The sequence below is a fragment of the Amyelois transitella genome, chromosome 29 (genome assembly GCF_032362555.1).
Source record: "Amyelois transitella isolate CPQ chromosome 29, ilAmyTran1.1, whole genome shotgun sequence".
NCBI lineage: Eukaryota > Metazoa > Arthropoda > Insecta > Lepidoptera > Pyralidae > Amyelois > Amyelois transitella.
In genome coordinates, this window is record NC_083532.1 from 4,318,212 (window position 1) to 4,337,141 (window position 18,930).

The 18,930-nt window shown below is 33.6% G+C and overlaps 1 protein-coding gene across 1 annotated transcript; it reads right to left on the reverse strand.

Moving 5' to 3' along the window:
* Positions 1-1,900: 1,900 nt before the first annotated feature.
* LOC106133178 (homeobox protein E60) lies at positions 1,901-10,148 on the reverse strand. The gene is made up of 4 exons (XM_060952608.1): positions 10,118-10,148; positions 6,258-6,364; positions 4,070-4,254; positions 1,901-3,373 (listed from the first exon to the last, which is right to left on the reverse strand). Exons 1-4 carry the CDS (start codon positions 10,146-10,148, stop codon positions 3,298-3,300), a joined length of 399 nt encoding a protein of 132 aa, XP_060808591.1. The 3' UTR covers positions 1,901-3,297.
* Positions 10,149-18,930: the final 8,782 nt, after the last annotated feature.

An 18,930-nucleotide genomic window follows, 5' to 3' on the forward strand; every position in this document is an offset into this window, starting at 1 on the left:
CGGCACCCCTCTTTTGCAGAGAGTGGGTTTACATGTCTCTTTTAATATTTATTTATAAAATTTTTAATTATGTTGTGTAATTATAATAATGAACTTCGGTAATGGTTACAACTTTTGGTAGGTTTTTTATTGATATAAGTAAATTGTCATATTTTTAATGTATAGGTACTTTGTATATTGTATCAAATAATTAATTTTTCTTTCTTTTAAAATTGCCATTGTTTATAATTTTCTAAAATTTATTTTAAATTAAATACTTAATTTACAATAAATTAAAGAAGTTTTAATTTACATTGTAAAATATGAAAATGCAATACCTACCTAGTATTGTAAAAATATATTTTTTACTAATTTTTGTAATAGGCATTCAATTCAAGACTGTTGGCTCTGTCTACCCCGCAAGGGATATAGACGTGACTATATGTATGTAGTAGATATGTAAAGTTTTCGACAAATCAACAAACAAACGGCTGTAAGTACATGTTTATGTGGTCGTGCTTCCGTATATGATAGTTATAGTATAGTTGCGTGATTTAAATTTAAAACAGTCTCAATTTACATGTGAACGGACCGCTACCAAAGGCATGTGAATGCTCGCGAGCCTCTGTCTGAATTAACTGTTTTATTTTTAAGTTATTTTATAGAATAGATCGATTTTGAGTTTGTTACGTCATTTCTCATTTAATTTGTTCAATTGGCAATGAAAATTGGGTAGCGAAGATATAATGTTGTGATTTGAAAGAAGATGTAGTTACAGGAATAGAAAAGGGTATGTTAATATGGTTTGGTCATGTGGAGAGGATGAATGAAAGCAGGTTGACTAAGCAGATATACAAGGAGAGTGTGGAGGGAAAGGTCGGAGTGGGAAGACCTAGACGAACGTATCTTGATCAAATTAAGGACGTCCTGGTAAAGGGTCAGGTCAAGAGTACCCGAAACCGCCGAGCTTGCATGAAGAGAGTTATGAATGTGGATGAAGCGAAAGGAGTATGCAGAGATCGTGGCAAGGGGAAAGATATAGTCTCTGCCTACCCCTCCGGGAGAGAAGCCTGACTTAATGTATGCCGTGTGGTTACCGGCACCAATAAAAAAAGAATAGGACCACTCCATCTCGCTCCCATGGATGTCGTCGTTAAAGACGACTAGGGGAAAGTCTTATAAACTTTTCTTCTTCTTGCCACTATTTGAATCTCAATTCTATCATTAAGCCTATCAGCTGAACGTGGCCTGTCAGTCAAGACTGCTGGCACTGTCTACCCCGCAAGGGATTATATGAATGAATGAACTCAATTCCGACATCACAACTTGTAATGTCAATTATTTCATTAACCATACCGCATCTGCCCCCTTTGACAAAAAGGGTGTGCAAGTTTAAACTATTACAATTCCGTCAATTACACGCCTTTCTTGGGGGGGCATTTTATTAGATTCTGCCGTTTCGAATCAGGAATTGTATCAATTTCTTTTTTTAAGGGTGTTGAGATCAGTCGCCATTTTTATTAAGTCGTGTTTACTTTTTTTTTTTTTTTACGAGTTTAGTACCTTTTCAACTCTTCCTTGTGATAATTTTAAACCTTCTTCTTTATATGTCGACAGACTCTGTGTACCTCATAATAGGTGTAAAATGGTATAAAAATAAAACTTACAAAACATATTTTCAATAGTTTATTCAGGATTCTTCTATAAATCACTACTTAGGTTTTGGTCAAATGACAACTTAGAGATAAGAAAACTGTTGTTTTTTTTAACAATATTCACCTTTTGAATAGTTAACTTGGTATACAAAATATTTAATACTAGACTAAATATAAAAAAATGTGTTTGAAATTGAAAATGATATAACTAAAGGAAAATATTTCCCTAATTTGTCACAAAACCATAATTCTCTAATACTGCTACATTGCACAATAAATAACTTAATATTAAATCTATTTAATTCTATTCTAAAAATTATTTACAAATTATCAATTTAAATTATTAATATATTTTTACAATTCGTGTGGGATTATTATTATTAATTATTTATTAATATTTTAAAAACGAAAACATTCAACATTTATTACAATAAATCAATGATTAGGAAACATTAAATGATTGTTTTATTTACAATCAATATCGAAATATCTTTTTATAATAATGACTTTGCATTAAATGACAAACAAAAAACTCATGAAAAAAAAAATTAAGTGTCAGTCAGTAGGGTGTAGTAGTAAGTTTTAAATCAATTGAAAAATCAGAAAGAAATATGTATCACTCTGAAGTTAATGTTAGCAACGTGAACACCATATAGGTAATTTAAACAAGAAAATGTAAGCACAGTAACTAACATACGCCAGCATTGACAAACAAAAATAAAGACATCCAACGCATGTTTAGTTTTATTGACATTACACAAACAGTAAACAAAACCAGCAATGGATTTCAATCTATAGACGTGCTGTTGTGTCGTTATAATCCCGCTGATTTTTTAATGACATATTTATAGTCTATGGTTCTATTTAAGTAGTGGATAATTGTCTATTTATTGTGACATAGTCTCGGGGTGAAATATTATGTAGGTACATTTACATGAAGATAAAATCAATGCGTAATATTAAGACTGATATGACGACAATGACTTCTATTTTATACACTGGACGCGTCATCCTGTTTTGATTGTAAATTCGAGGATCTTCTTTTATAAATGGGTAAAAACATCATGGAAACTATTTTTATGTTATATTCAAAATTGAAACCATTTTCTGATAGGCTTAAAACATGAAAAGTTTATTACATAATACTTTTATTTTTTCAATATAAATAATATTTTACAACGACAATTGTTATTAATTACATAAATAAATTATTAAAAATGTAAACAAAAAACGGTTGATATTAGTATACATTTATTAAAGACAACTTAAAATCATTGTGATTTTTCATTTTTGATGATAATGTTGATCTAACAATCGCAAACAACAAGATGATGTTAGCATGTCCAGTATAAATATGAAGAAGTCATTGGTGAGTTAAATGACTAAGTTAGCATCTATTCTGCTTAAAATCATTGTGATTTTTCATTTTTGACGATATGGTGGATCTAACAATCGCTAACAACAAGATGATGTTAGCGTGTCCAGTATAAATATGAAGAAGTCATTGGTGAGTTAAATGACTAAGTTAGCATCTATTCTGCTTAAAATCATTGTGATTTTTCATTTTTGACGATATGGTGGATCTAACAATCGCAAACAACAAGATGATGTTAGCGTGTCCAGTATAAATATGAAGAAGTCATTGGTAAGTTAAATGACTAAGTTAGCATCTATTCTGCTGTTCTCGCTCTCTTGCTTTCATCTCTAATTCCTCTTCTTCTCTGGTCAATGGCACGGTACTGTAAAAATTGTATGACGTTAGTATTGAAATGAAATTTAGTTTTTTTTTTTTATTTGATACGATTTTCAACTTCATTGAATTTTGACGGCCTCTGTGGCGCAGCTAGTACGATTGTCTGTGACACCGGAGGTCCCGGGTTCGAATCCCGGAATTGGATGTTTATCTATATAAGTATTTATTATAAAATATAGTCTCGAACTTACTTCGAGGCTAACTCAATATGTGTTATTTGTCCTGGAATATATGTCCTGGAATATATTGCAAAACTAACAGTGACAGAAAACATCGTGAGGATGAAGAAACCTGCACATTCAGGATACTGGATGTGAAGTGTACGTACGTAATCATGATTCCATACATACATATGGTCACGTCTATATCCCTTGCGGGGTAGACAGAGCCAACAGTCTTGAAAAGACTGAATGGCCACGTTCAGCTATTTGGCTTAATGATAGAATTGAGATCCAAATAGTGACAGGTTGCTAGCCTATCGCCTAAAAAAGAATCCCAACTTTGTAAGCCTATCCCTTAGTCGCCTTTTACGACATCCATGGGAAAGAGATGGAGTGGTCCTATTCTTGTTTGTATTGGTGCCGGGAGCCACACGGCACTATATTCACTATCACTTTGTTATATTAATATAGTATCACAAGTTTATAACTAACTTTCGTCCTATATCATACAATTTATTTACCTATGATTATACAGCCCCTGAGCCATCAGCTGCAAGGCCAGGGGGTTCCTCTGGCCGGAAGCCTTCTTGATCTTCGCCCGCTTGTTCTGGAACCAGATCTTGATCTGGGCTTCCGCCAGGCCCAGCTCTGCAGCCAGGGCCTGCCGCCGTCGCTCAGTCAAGTATCGGTTTTCGGCGAATTCGTGCTGTGACAAAAGATATTTAGCTTGAAAAAAAATGTGCTTAGGAAATAATTATATCCATGATTAGGAAAGTGAATGAGCTTTGCCACTGTGGTACTTATATCTCTCGTAAAAAACCAAGGCTTCGTCCAATTTTCACATAAAACAGTTTTATATATATATTTGACTAGCGACCCACCCCGGCTTCGCACGGGTGCAAAATTATAAATTTTATTATACATAAAAACCTTCCTCTTGAATCACTCTACCTGTTACAAAAAACGGCATCAAAATCCGTTGCGTAATTTTAAAGATTTAAGCATACAGACAGACTAAAATAGCGACTTTGTTTTATACTATGTAGTGATAGGCTTACAAGCTTGGAATTCTTTTTTAGGCGATGGGCTAGCCACCTATCACTATTTGAATCTCAATTCTACATTATTCTAGCTGCACGTGGCCATTCAGTCTTTTCAAGACTGTTGGCTCTGTCTAGCCCACAAGGGATATAGACGTGACATATGTATGTATGTATGTATGTATAAAGATATATCTTGTCTCTATCCTGAAGATCCTTCATCCCTTCAAACTGACTTAGAGTCATCCATCTTCTCTGCAAGCTCATCGGTCATCAAAGTCCCGACTTGTTAAAGGTATTCAAGGAGTTAAAAAAGAAAAAGGTCGCATCGACTATTGAGTGATATCTCTCCGTAATCGCTATAATATACATTTACATTGGCAAAACAAATTCAAATTGTTACTAAATAAGTAAGTAAATAAATGCTTTATTGTTCACTAAAGGAGTACATTACAAATATAAAACAGTAGTACAGTACAAAGGCGGGCTTATCCCTAAGTGGGATCTCTTCCAGCCAACCTGACATTAAGAGGATCGTATACAAAATTGAGGCAAGGGTGAACAACAGTTACTTTATTTGATTTACTCTGTACAATGCGGCCATGTCAGTAAGGAAAAAATGTCATACATACATACATACATATGATCACGTCTTTATCCCTTACGGGGTAGACAGAGCCAACAGTCTTGAAAAGACTGATAGGCCACGTTCAGCTGTTTGGCTTAATGATAGAATTGAGATTCAAATAGTGACGGGTTGTTAGCCCATTGCCTAAAAGAAGAATCCCAAGTTTATAAGCCTTAGTCGCCTTTTACGACATCCATGGGAACGAGATAGAGTGGTCCTATTCTTTTTTTTTATTGGTGCCGGGAACCACACGGCATTACATAAAAATGTCATAAAGTCCCGATTATCTCAATGAGGCCCTGCCTGTAAGAAATACGTCGATGAAGACCATATTACCTTGAGCGAAGGTACTTGTGGTCCGAAGAAGACTCTCTTTTCGTAATCACTAAAATATAATTCTTTATATTCCTAGAAGAGAATTCTAGAAAGGATGAATGAAAACAGGTTGACTTAGCAGATATACAAGGAGAGTGTTGAGGGAAAGGTCGGAGTGGGAAGACCTAGACAAACGTATCTTGATCAAATTAAGGACGTCCTGGTAAAGGGTCAGGTCAAAAGTACCCGAACGCCGAGCTTGCATGAAGTGAGTTATGAATGTGGATGAAGCGAAGGAAGTATGCAGAGATCATGGTAAGTGGAAAGAGGTAGTCTCTGCCTACCCCTCCGGGAAAGAAGCGTGATTTTATGTATGTATGTATATTCCTAGATATTATGCGTTCATTCATTTACGCATATACTAACTTTGTTTCAGTCTGCTCTGTACATTGCTATCCTGCTTTTAAAAATACACTTCCTCTTCTTCCTCCTGGGTCTAGTCCCGGCTGCATCCTCACCATTCTGGAGAGGAGCGCGGGGCAAGCCCTTGACCATGAATCATGGATTGGGTGAGTCAGGTTTTTACACGAAGTGACTCCTATCTGAGTTCCGGGTGAAAAATACGGTTGCTGGAAATCAAAATGGGATTGGGCGAGTCAGGTTTTTACACGAAGCGACTCCCATCTGACTTTCGAGTAAAAATACGGTTGCTGGAGATCAAAATACCTTGAGCCTAGCGAGTTGTGGACCAGAAAAGGCGGTTCTGGGTCGTTTCTCGTCGTTCGTGGCACCAGTCTCCCCGGGCGGTTTCTTGGGTCTTCTGGTCCGTGGACCTGTGGAATATTTTTATTTTATTTTACATACATATGGTCACGTCTATATCCCTTGCGGGGTAGACAGAGCCAACAGTTTAGAAAAGACTGAATGGCCAAGTACAGCTATTTGGCTCAATGATAGAATCGTGATTCAAACAGTGACAGGTTGCTAGCCCATCGCCTAAAAAAGAATCATAAGTTTGTTATGAAGCCTATCCCTTAGTCGCCTTTTACGACATCCATGGGAAAGAGATGGAGTGGTCCTATTCTTTTTCGTATTGGTGCCGGGAACCACACGGACATATTTTATTTTATTTATTTAAATACACATAACAAATTGTAGTAAAAATATACATAGTAAGTAGTAAAATTATAAGGTTACGATCTACACTACAATTCAAAAAACAGGAATATGGTATTCTATATTGTTGAAGTGGGCAGAGATCGTGGCAAGTGGAAAGAATTCAAATTCAAATTCAAATTCAAATTCAAAATTTTTATTCATTAAAAATAAAAAGAGGTAGTCTCTGCCTACCCCTCCGGGAAAGAGGCGTGATTTTATGTATGTATGTCTTGTTGTGAGGACTAAGAGGAAATATAAAAGTTGTGGGATTTACTCAGTTAGATTTAGCAAAACAAATATTTTCTTTCAGTTTCTTTAATACTTGGTTTTTTTCATCTTACAAACTTCAATGGCTAATTTTTACTAATTTGACATTTAATATTATTTTTGCTCTTCTAAAATAAAAGTTGCCAGTGCTAACAATAACTAAAAATAACGAAACAACATAAATAAAAAAGGAAAGGTCGTGGCAAGTGGAAGGAGGTAGTCTCTGCCTACGCCTCCGGGAAAGAGGCGTGATATTATGTATGTATGTATGTATGTATGTGAGGACTAAATCGAATAGGTTCAAGAAGTCATCGTAATGAAAAGGGACAAATGAAGTGACATAAAGTCTTGTGGTGCTGGCACTTTGGAATAGGACCGCTCCATTTCTTTCAAATGGATGTCGTTAAATCCGACTAAGGGAAGGGCTAAGTTGGGATTTTTCGTGTACATGATGTGCTAGCAACCGTCGGCAGGTAAATACGGTCTTCAAGTATTTCAAGACTGTAGGAATCTGTCTACCCCGCAATGGATATAGACGTGATTTTTAGTTGTATATTATGTATTAAGTGCCAAATTGCCAAGATTTCTTTCTACGCATCTTTTGTATACATTATCGCAGGGATTTTCAGTGATTAATTTTTAGGTTTCTTTTTGTATGTATATTTGTGTAGGTATGCATTTTAGATTAATAAATTTATTTGTTTGTTTTTTATTAGATATATTTTTAAAACGTTTATTTTTTGTTTAAATCACTACCTTGGTAGATGTTTTCGCGGTAGCTAGCTTTATACAGATAGTTCTTTATATGATATGAGGTTTGTTTCAATCCATTAAAAGTTTATTAATTTAATCTTAAAAGTTTATTTAATTTAATTTTATATTTAATATTTTAAGTTATTTATTTGACGTCAACCAATGTTATAAAAAGGTTTGACAATTATTTAGCGATATGAAGTGTCCTATAATAATGAATAAAAAAATTTAATTTGAATTTGAATCATTCAACCGACTTTTTGTACACGATAATAATAAATTTAAAGTACATATAACTTGTAACGAAAATGACAAAAAAATAACACAGTAACAAAACATTAAAAGGGCATAATAATATTCTTATTAAACAAACAAATCACAAAAAAGTGGTCTCTTAAGTTACAGTCAATGCAGAGTGCAAATGCTGCAATATGCAGAGTCGAAAATTTAAAATAAAATGAGTTACCTACAAAGAAAGAAAATTTTAAATATTATTACTTTCAGTAATAACTTATATATAAGTTTTTATGTAGATAATTAATATATACATTACTATACATGCATGTTTTTGACTGTACAATTTAATGATATATAAAATTACGATCAAAACACAAAATAAGCATGACAGACACACAAAGACAATAAGTAATGCAAAAACACACAAATCATATAATTAACTTTGTCCCACACTTGAATTCCCGAAAAACACATATTATTAATAATCCATAAACAAACATATAACAAAAATAATCAAATTGCTATGAACACACATAACACAAGCATATAAAACCGAAACAGTTTTATATATATTATTAATAATCTATAAAAGAAATAAGAAAATCAACACACAAAAAAAAGATATTTATTATTATTTAAGCCTCGGTCCCACTCTGGCATTTATAAAAAACAACAGACAATTTATATATTATTAATAGTCTATAAAACAACAGAAAACAGAACGACAGATTTATATATTATTAATAATCAATAAAAAAAAACAATTATTAATAAAACACACACACACACATAAAACACAAGCATTGGTCCCTCGCTGGCAGTCCCGGACAAGCAGACGATGCAATATCTTAACCAATTCAGCTTGCCCAGCATTGTGCTGAATTGAGATCCTTTAAAATTGGTCAAAATATTACACCGACTGCCTGAGGGGTAGAACTGAAGGTAGCTGTTCCTGTTGAGAGAAATTTATGCGTTGGATGGGAAAAAGAAAAATTTTTAGTAAAAAAAAGCAATTTTCATAATAATTATGTTGTTTAACTATTATTTGTAAACGAGTAAACTAAAAGAAAAAACCACAGTAAAGGAATTGGATATAAATGGAGATTTTTGTAGATAAAAAGAGATTATTCTTAATTTTAGTTTTTCATTGCAGAATTAAAACCTCTGTTATAATAATGGTTTCTCAAATTTGGCCGAATATGATACTTACTTAATCTTTTATGAAATTTTCACCTTGTTAACGATTATTACAATAATTTGTTTCATCAATTATATTGTGAAAAAAATGAGGTGAGTCTAAATATTAGCAACAATTAAACTAATAACTACATAAAATAAAAATATCTCATTACAGTACCTATGTATTTATGACAGTCGGTTGAATGTGATCAGTATTTATAAAAAAAAAAAGAATTCATTGACTTTTAATAAATATTAAAATGATGTCGTTTAAAACAAAGTTAAAATTAAAAGGAGTTTCGGAGTTCGAAAAGGCGCTACATTTTTTAAATTAAGTTTCGTAAATACGGTTTGATTAACTTTTAATTAATATAATAATATTTTTATACTACGTAATTTGTCTCGTATTATAAATAACACTGACAATAATAATTCTGAATAATTAAAATAAAATAAAAAATGGGAAATTTCATCGATAGTCGTAGGTATCCCGAAAACATACATACATATGGTCACGTCTATATCCCTTGTGGAGTAGACAGAGCCAACAGTCTTGAAAAGACTGATAGGCCACATTTAACTGTTTGGCTTAATGATAGAATTGAGATTCAAATAGTGACAGGTTGCAAGCCCATCGCCTAAAAGAAGAATGCCAAGTTTATAAGCATATCCCTTAGTCGCCTTTTACGACATCTATGGTTAAGAGATGGAGTGGTCCTATTCATTTTTTCTATTGGTGCCGGGAACCATACGGCTATATTATTATAAGTAAGACTGACAATAATAATTCTGAATAATTAAAATAAAATAAAAAAATGGGAAATTTCATCTATTTTCGTAGGTATCACGAAAAAGTAACCAGAATTTCACTTCCAAACAAGAAACCTTATAACGTTTAGTTTCTTTGCCGGTATAATTAACAATAGGATCTTCGTAATCGGTAAAAAGAGTGCAAGCCTCAGTTTTTTTATGTTGTTAAACGAATAACGAACCGTGAACGTATTTTGGTGGTCCGAATACCATTATAGTAGGCTACCATTTAGTTAAAAAGAGGCATTTTTTTATTATTTTTGATTTTAACACGGTGTTTTTAAAGGTACGCCGTGTGGTTCCCGGTATAAATAATACAAAAATTAATAGGACCACTCCATCTCTTTCGTATAGGTTTCGTGAAAGGTGACTAAGTGATATACTTACTCATTAACTTTATCGTTAACTTATTCTTTTTTTAGGCGATGGACTGGCAACCTGTCACTATTTGAATCTCAATTCTATCATTAAGACAAACTGAACGAGGCCTATCAGTATTTTCAAGACTGTTGGCTCTGTCTACCCCGCAAGGGATATAGACTTGATTATATGTACATACATAACACGGTAAAAACACCTAAGTTTTTACCGTGTGATTGTCAGTACCTAGGAAAAGATGATTTACTTTTTATTTTGATTTAATTATGCAATCCAGCTATACAATGATTGCTTTTTGACTTCTGACCTACTTATTATGACCGCAATACTATTTTACCAATGCCGACTTCTGTCTATTCAATTTGTTACATTTTTCTAATAATTATTAAGATACAAAAAATATTTTTGAAAAAATTTCCTGTGATCACCCTGTTAAAATGAAATATTAAGTAAAACGTGACAATAAATCAAATTGCTTTAGAAGTGTTTAATAAAAAATCAATAACTTTAAAAAAGGAACACACAAGAAATTTCACCAGAGCCAATGAAAAATAAAATATTTTGACACCTAGCTGTCAATCATAACAAAAAATGTCTCCAGAATTACATCGGGCCAGACATTAAAAAAAAATTGAGGTCAGTAACCTTAGAAACATTCATCATACAGTTAATTTGATAAGAAAAAAAATGTTGGGTATCGTTTAGTAGAAGCGTGACTAAGAACTTTTTTCACTGGACCCTTTTCGATGTGACTGTCCCATTAGGATGATAAATATCATCTAAAAAGTCAAGACTGGTCATCAATGTTTCAGTAGTTTTTTTTTTTTAACATTTTGCATAATTAATGACCGATTGAGATTTCAAATTGAAAAGTTGGGAGATAAGGTACAAATTAGAAACTAAGTATATAGAAAAGCTACATAAAAATAAAAACCTTAGAAAATAAATATAAATAGATATAATATAAAAATTGAATAAATACCGTGTGGTTCACGACACCAATAAAAAAAAGACAAGGACCACTCCTTCTTGCCATGGATGTCGTAAAAGGCGACTAAGGCTGATAAACTTTGGATTCTACATTTAGGCGACGGGCTAACATCCTGTCACTATTTGAATCTCAAAGCGAAACAGCTGAACGTGGCCCATCAGTGTTTTCAAGGCTGTTGGCTCTGTCTAACCCGCAAGGGATATAGACGACGAGAAGATATAACATAAAAGCGATAAATAAATGGAATTGTCTCACGTGGTTCCCGTGAGCTCGAGCCGTACTTACTTCTTCCTGAAACAAAAAAGACAAAACAATTAAAAATGTGAACATCAAATAATGTTAACAAAAAGAGACAACGACACTATTAAATATTATATACTAGCGACCCGCCCCGGCTTCGCACGGGTGCAAAATTATAAATGTTATTATACATAAAAACCTTCCTCTTGAATCACTCTACCTGTTACAAAAAACCGCATCAAAATCCGTTGCGTAATTTTAAAGATTTAAACATACAGACAAACAGACTAAAATAGCGACTTTGTTTTATACTATGTAGTGATATACTAGCGAATTAGCGACACCTTCAAAAGAATAGGTTTGTCGCAAATTCCACGGGATCTTGAGTTTTTACCGGGATGTAAAGGCTTTTATGGCCTTGTCCACACTATTATTAATATTATATATTATTAAGCGTATATACGCGAAATTTTAAGAAAATTTGTTCAGTGGATAACGTTTGATGAGGCAACAAACAAACTTAAACACATTTCAACAGCTCCTATTATTAATCTAACAAATAAATAACATACTTTTAACTTTTATAACCATAACGTGTATTACGTCTTTTTTTGGTCGCATTATACCTTATTAGTGTCAAAATATAATCTATTTCTAACCTTATCCCTTAAGTGTAAAGTTCTTTTTGTATTGCAATGCGACTTTTGCCTTATAAAGTCTTCATATGCTGAAATTATACAAATATATTCATAGTAAAGGCATATCAATGAATATAATTGTATAAAAAGCAGTTGTATTTTTTCCACACATATAATTTTATAATGCTAACTGTCAAACATGGTTATCATACATTAATTAATCGTGCATTTGTATTAAAAAGTATTATCGTCACGTCATGGTCATTTGTGCGAATACAGAATTAAAAAAAAACAAAATGAAAAGAAATGGCTAAGTGCGTGTTGGGCTTTGTGAATCTAAGAGTGAAAAAAAATTTAAAAACGAAAATGAGCGAAAAAAAATATTTTTAATGTGTATGTATGTTCAATGTAGGTATATCCAAAACCAATATTATAAATGTGAAAGTGTGTTTGTTTGTTCGTCTTTCACGTCAAACCCGTTGAACCGATATCCATGAAATTACGTACCTACTATAGGCAGGGACATGACATACATATGTATAGTGTCGAGTAAAAAAATAACTTATGGCACTAAGAAATTGGTAGATACTTAGCAAGCGATAAAAGTCTAACAATGCAGATTTTTTCATGATACAGGTTATTATTTCGTGATCCCTTGCTGGGTAGACAGAGCCATCAGCCAGGGAAAAGACTGAAAGGCCACTGATTCAGCTTGATGGAATTGAGATTCAAATAGTGACAGGTTGCTAGTCCATGCCTACAAGTATCCCATGTTAATAAAATTGATGATTTTCATACATATTTAATTACTTTTACTAGAGATGTTCTGGCAAAGGTCAGGTCAAGAGTTCCCGAAATCGATGACATTTAACGAAGAGAGTTATGAATGCGAATGACTCGAAAGTAGTATGTAGGATCGTAGCAAGTGGCTAAATGTAGTCTCTGCCTACCCCTCACTTGGAAATGTTCTTTCGTATATAAAACAAACGTTCGATTTGTTATAGTCTTCGCTCCCGTGGGAATTCCCGTGGGAAACTTGAGACCATTACGTGGTTAAAGACAGCAGTGAAGGATGCAAGTGGTCACCATTAAATACTCTGGTATCTTAATAACCCATAATCCTTTGAGTTTAATTACCCAATAAAAATAACTTAATTACGCGGTCAGCATGTTACTACCGGAACAAGAATTTATTGACTTCCGAATCGAACCTGCGATCCTTTGATCTTTTTTGTAACTGAACCATTGGATATTTTCCTTAAATTATCACCAGCGATATTCAACTTTATTGTATGAACGATACAATCTACAATTGAAGTACAGATTTGTCTTTAAATTTTTGTTAATAAAATCTTATTAACTTAACAATAATTAAATTGTACAAGCAATTATGTATTTTAAAACAATAACATTTGATTCGAATTTCAAAAACGATTAAATATTTTAAAAGAATTAAAATTCCCTATCGTATGTTCGAATTATAAATTTTCAACGGCAAGAATTAAAATTTGATTTTCATCGCGCGATTGTACGCCTTATTGTTTCGAATTTAAGGGTTATAATCTCATGTACAGAATAGACAGTTGTTTATCAGTTAAACAGGTATAATGGCCAGTTATACGAAGCAAATGTCTTTATTAAAAACTTCGTTGGTGGCTTGACCGACTGCGCGGATTTTAATAGTTGTGTTTTTTTTTTCTCACAGTTTGATTAAACATACCTACAACTCTTACGGGGAAAGCAAAGCCTGTAGTCAAAAAAGACTAAAAGGCCACTTTCAAATGATGGAACTGAGATTCATACATACATATAATCACGTCTATATCCCTTGCGGGGTAGACAGAGCCAACAGTCTTGCAAAGACTGACAGGCCACGTTCAGCTATTTGGCTTTAAGATAGAATTGAGATTCAAATAGTGAAAGGTTGCTAGCCCATCGCCTGAAAAAGAATCCCAAGTTTGTAAGCCTATACCTTAGTCGCCTTTTACGACATCCACGGGAAAGAGATGGGAGTGGTCCTATTATTTTTTGTATTAGTGCCGGGAACCACACGGCACTGAACTGAGATTCAAATAGTGGCAAAAGTGAGGTTGTAATAGGATCACGTATAGCCAGAATTCCAAGTTTATTAACGGAAGAGACCAGCCGGCACACGCTTGGCTACCGGACCAGTGTGGAAGTTACTACATATACCAGTTTCAATAAACACGTAGAATCATATTATGTTAACTATGTAACCTAATATGATATAATAACGGTTGGCATTCAAGCTAAAACATTAGCGCGACTCACGGTGCTAAAGACATACATACATATGGTCACGTCTATATCCCTTGCGTGGTAGACAGAGCCAACAGTCTTGAAAAGACTAAGACAAATAGCTGAACGTCGCCATTCAGTCTTTTTAAGACTAAATGGCAACGTTCAGCTATTTGGCTTAATGATAGAATTGAGATTCAAATAGTGACAGGTTGCTAGCCCACCAAAATACCAGAGGAATCTTCCCCTGGTTTCAAAATTGCTTGATAAGCTGTTAATTGGACGTCTTTGCATCGTTGCGTTGCTGACCATCCGTCGAGTCTGTATGTCCAAAAAAAAAAACAGCAAGTCCCACAAATCCATCTTATGCAAATTTTATTACATCCAACAATTCATAAATAACGACCAATGACATTTATCGCTTTATTATCTGTGCGACCATTAACAAGCGGGCAAGTCTGGTATTTGACAGTTATTTTTTTAAAATTCATTAATTATGCAAGCAAAGGAAATTCAATATGAAGCCAATTTCTCTATTACCCACGTTTTATTATTAAAATGTTTATTCGGCTAATTGGTACGTAAATCAATTTAATTTAATTCGTCAACGCTTATTTAATTTTAAAATAACGTCACATGAAGCTAATTATATTTGGAAATTAAGTAATAAAACAAAATCAGAGGTAATTTAACAAGATTTAATACTAATACTTTTAATATTAATATTAAACAACATTCTAGATTTTTATGGTCTGAAAATAAAATAGTTTTTATTATTATTTTGCTAGTCTCTTGACGTGAAAAACGAACTGACAAATACACAGGCACTTCCACATTTACATATAATAATAAAAAAGTAAATTGTTTCTTGTTTAATTTTACGAGTATTTTATTGGTATGCGATACACATACATAAATGTTCAAAGTGCCGTGTGGTTTTCGGCGCCAATCGAAAAAGAATAGGACCCCTTCATCTCTTACCCATGGATGTCTTAAAAGGCGACTAAGGGAGATATAAACATGAGATTATCAACAAACACGGGAATGTTTAACGTGGGTGGAACTGCGAACAAAAGCTAGTTAAATATATTTTTAAAATATTAAAATTTCAAAATTTCAAAATTCAGAAATTTTTATTCATTATTATAGGATAAGTACCTACTTCATATCGCTTTGACGTTAAATAAATTACTTAAACCTAAGTTTACTGCCGCTTCCAAGACGTCAGTGCAGAAGAAGCGGTAACAAACTGCAATGCAGCATTTACATTAAGAAATACCTAGTAACAGAATAAGAATTGAGTAAGTTAGATTTTTACACGAAGCGACTGCTATATATCTGATCTCTTCAAACATTTTGCGCTAAACTTAACCCATATTGGCTCATGGTAAAAGGTGCACTAAATACATGTACCTACTTCCATAGTCATCCTTTACGACATCCATGGGAAAAAGATGGAGTGGTCCTATAAGTACTTATGTGCAGGAAAGCACACGGGACAAATTCAAAGTTAAGAAATAATTCGACGAAATCGAACCTACTTATTCCTTTTTCGGAAGTCGGTTAAAAATACCCCGAATGCCTAAAAGCATGTGTTAATTGTATGTAAATGTGTTTCTCATAAAGAATGTAACGTAAAATTCCCTTTTTACAAAAACTATATCTCCAATCTACATGCTACTGAATTATATTAATTGCTTAATTACAAAATCAACTTTAATTAGCGTTATTTTTGACTACCACTACAAAAGTGGGGTGCCATTAGTTTGATATAAGGCTTTAGGTATGCATATTTAGAGGAGTGACAGGCGTTTCTCGACTTTTAGCCGGGGCTGCACTCCCGTTGCGATTTTCAAGAAAAAAAATATCCATTGTTAGTCTAATCTATCTTTGTGCAAAATTTCATCATAATCGGTCCAGTCATATTTAAAGTGTTTTCGTTCCAAAAAAAGATCACTCCTTTCTTCATGATAGGGATGAAACGATAGGTACCTTTCCCAACCTCTAAAACCTCTAAGCTCTACCCACCCCGTTAAGTCAAAAGACGTGATGTGTATGTGTATCTGGTGGATAAAATATCAGGAACTCACATACACATATGTCCGTATATCGGCGCCTAATTCGAGGCAGCCACAGTCGGCCTATTGGGTGGTCTGGCCACCCAGCGTGGAACAAAAATATATGGAGTCGCTGCGTTTGAAAAAATAGTTGTCGAAGAAAATTATTCAAAAAAAAAAATCTTCCACGATACATTGAAAATACTATGAAAGGAATAAGAAGGCGAGTTATGGAAATCGAAAAATATACTTCTTACTTATATTTAATATAATTAAGTCCAAGTATTCCATAATAAATCCTCTCTATGAGACTCTTGGACTCTGAAATGAGATTGAGACTAGTCAAAGTGGGGAAGAAAAATAGTCTTTGTCTTCATAAGCGCAAAATTATTTTGAATTCGTTTATCGTAATTTATCTTACAAGATTCTTATCAGATTTCAATGCAATAAAAACAAATTTACGATTAAATTCAACCAAAATTTCTTTCAATACCAAATCCATATTATAATGTAAAAAGTTAATTTGATATTAAAGAAAAAACGATTCAGTTCGATATAAAAATTCTTATTCGAATTTCAAAAGTTTTGAACGTAATGGCGACTCCATTCCATTCCGGTCCGTCATTCATTCGCTCATGTCACCAAAACATTTCAAGCCTGACTTACTGCGATAGCTATCAACTGTACACAACTTCATTTAAATATACACCTTATTCCGATACCGTACCGCTTAAATTTGCATACCAATGACACCACTATTCTTATAAGACTTTCGTACAATGAAAAATACACTTTAAATTACATCATTTAAGTCATATTTTTGATTGAATTGACGATTGTAAAGAATTTTAAATGTATTGGAAATTTAAATGACTTTATATTGTATTGCTTCGTTTTAAAGTTGTTATTCGTCTGACAATATGAATTCTATTTTGAGTTTGTATTTGTGTGAAGTAATAGAGTCATCTTCATGTAGTTTTGGTCTTTTTGTATGTCTGTCTGTAAACGCATGTGTGTTTAGTGTTTAATCATTATATTTTGCCAGTTTTTGTGGCCTTTAATTGGCGGTCTGGCTCTTAACCGACTCAATCAAGGGTAGTTAATGCTAACGGAAGTCTTTTTTTAAATACTTGCTCAAAATTCGTCTGCATAACTTTTTTTTTTAATACTCAATGTCAAAAGGTTAGTTTTCAGAAGTTATAATGAAAATGTTTCTATTTAACGAAATTATAAAACAAGAGACTTATATACCTACAAATCACGTCTTTATCCCTTGCGGGATGGACAGAGGCAATAGGCGATACACTCAAAAGCCACGTAAAGCTGATGAAAGTGTCGAGACATACAGGGATAATAAATGACATAGTTTGCTAGTACATCGCAAAAAAAAAACAATTTTATAAACCTTTCCTTTGATAGACTTTTACAATCTGCTCCAAAACAGAAGCAGCTTGCACACGATGTGTTTTATGTTAATCACACGAAATGGATGTTGTAAAAGGCGACAAAGGGACTGAGTAATAAACTTGGGATTCTTGTAGGCGAGGGGCTAGTAGCTGAGCATTTTCTTCAATATTTTATTCCGATCCCAATTAATTCATACTCCTATACTGATTCTATATATTCCATATAGTTCAGCTGCATGGCTTAGTGATAGTATTGAGATTCAGATAGTGACAGATTGCTAGCCCATCGCCTAAAAGAAGAATCCCAAGTTTATAAGCCCACCCCTAAGTCGCCTTTTGCGACATCCATGGGAACGACATGTAGTGGTCCTATTCTTACTTTTTATTGGTGCCGGGAACCACACGGCACAATGTTGAGGGTTAATTAACAAAAAAAAAAAGAACAAAAACAAGCATCGCCCGAGGCAATTGGCAGTATGTATGAATTGAATCATCAAATCGAGATTAAGACAATTATCTTTGTATGAAACAGACTGCGCGGATGCCAGCGTGTATGAGTCACAAGGACGAGTGGTTAAGCACCTTTGTGCCGTGTGGTTCCCGGCACCAATACAAAAAAGAATAGGACCACTCCGTCTCCTTCCAATGGATGTCGTAAAAGGCGACTAAGGGGTAGGCTTGTAAACTTGGGATTCTTGTTTTAGGCGATGGGCTAGCAACCTGTCACTATTTGAATCTCAATTCTATCTTAAAGCCAAACAGCTGAACGTGGCCTATCAGTCTTTACAAGACTGTTGGCTCTGTCTACCCCGCAAGGGATATAGACGTGATTATATGTATGTATGTCAGTTAAGCACCTTTGTCGCTGTCCCATAGCGGGATGGGTGATCAGTGTACTCATATTTTATAGAAGAAAATCATCATAATCAATCATTTATCTAAAGTCATATTTTTTTAAGGTTCTTTTAAAAAGGAACATACATACATACAATCACGTCTATATCCTTTGCGGGGTAGACAGAGTCG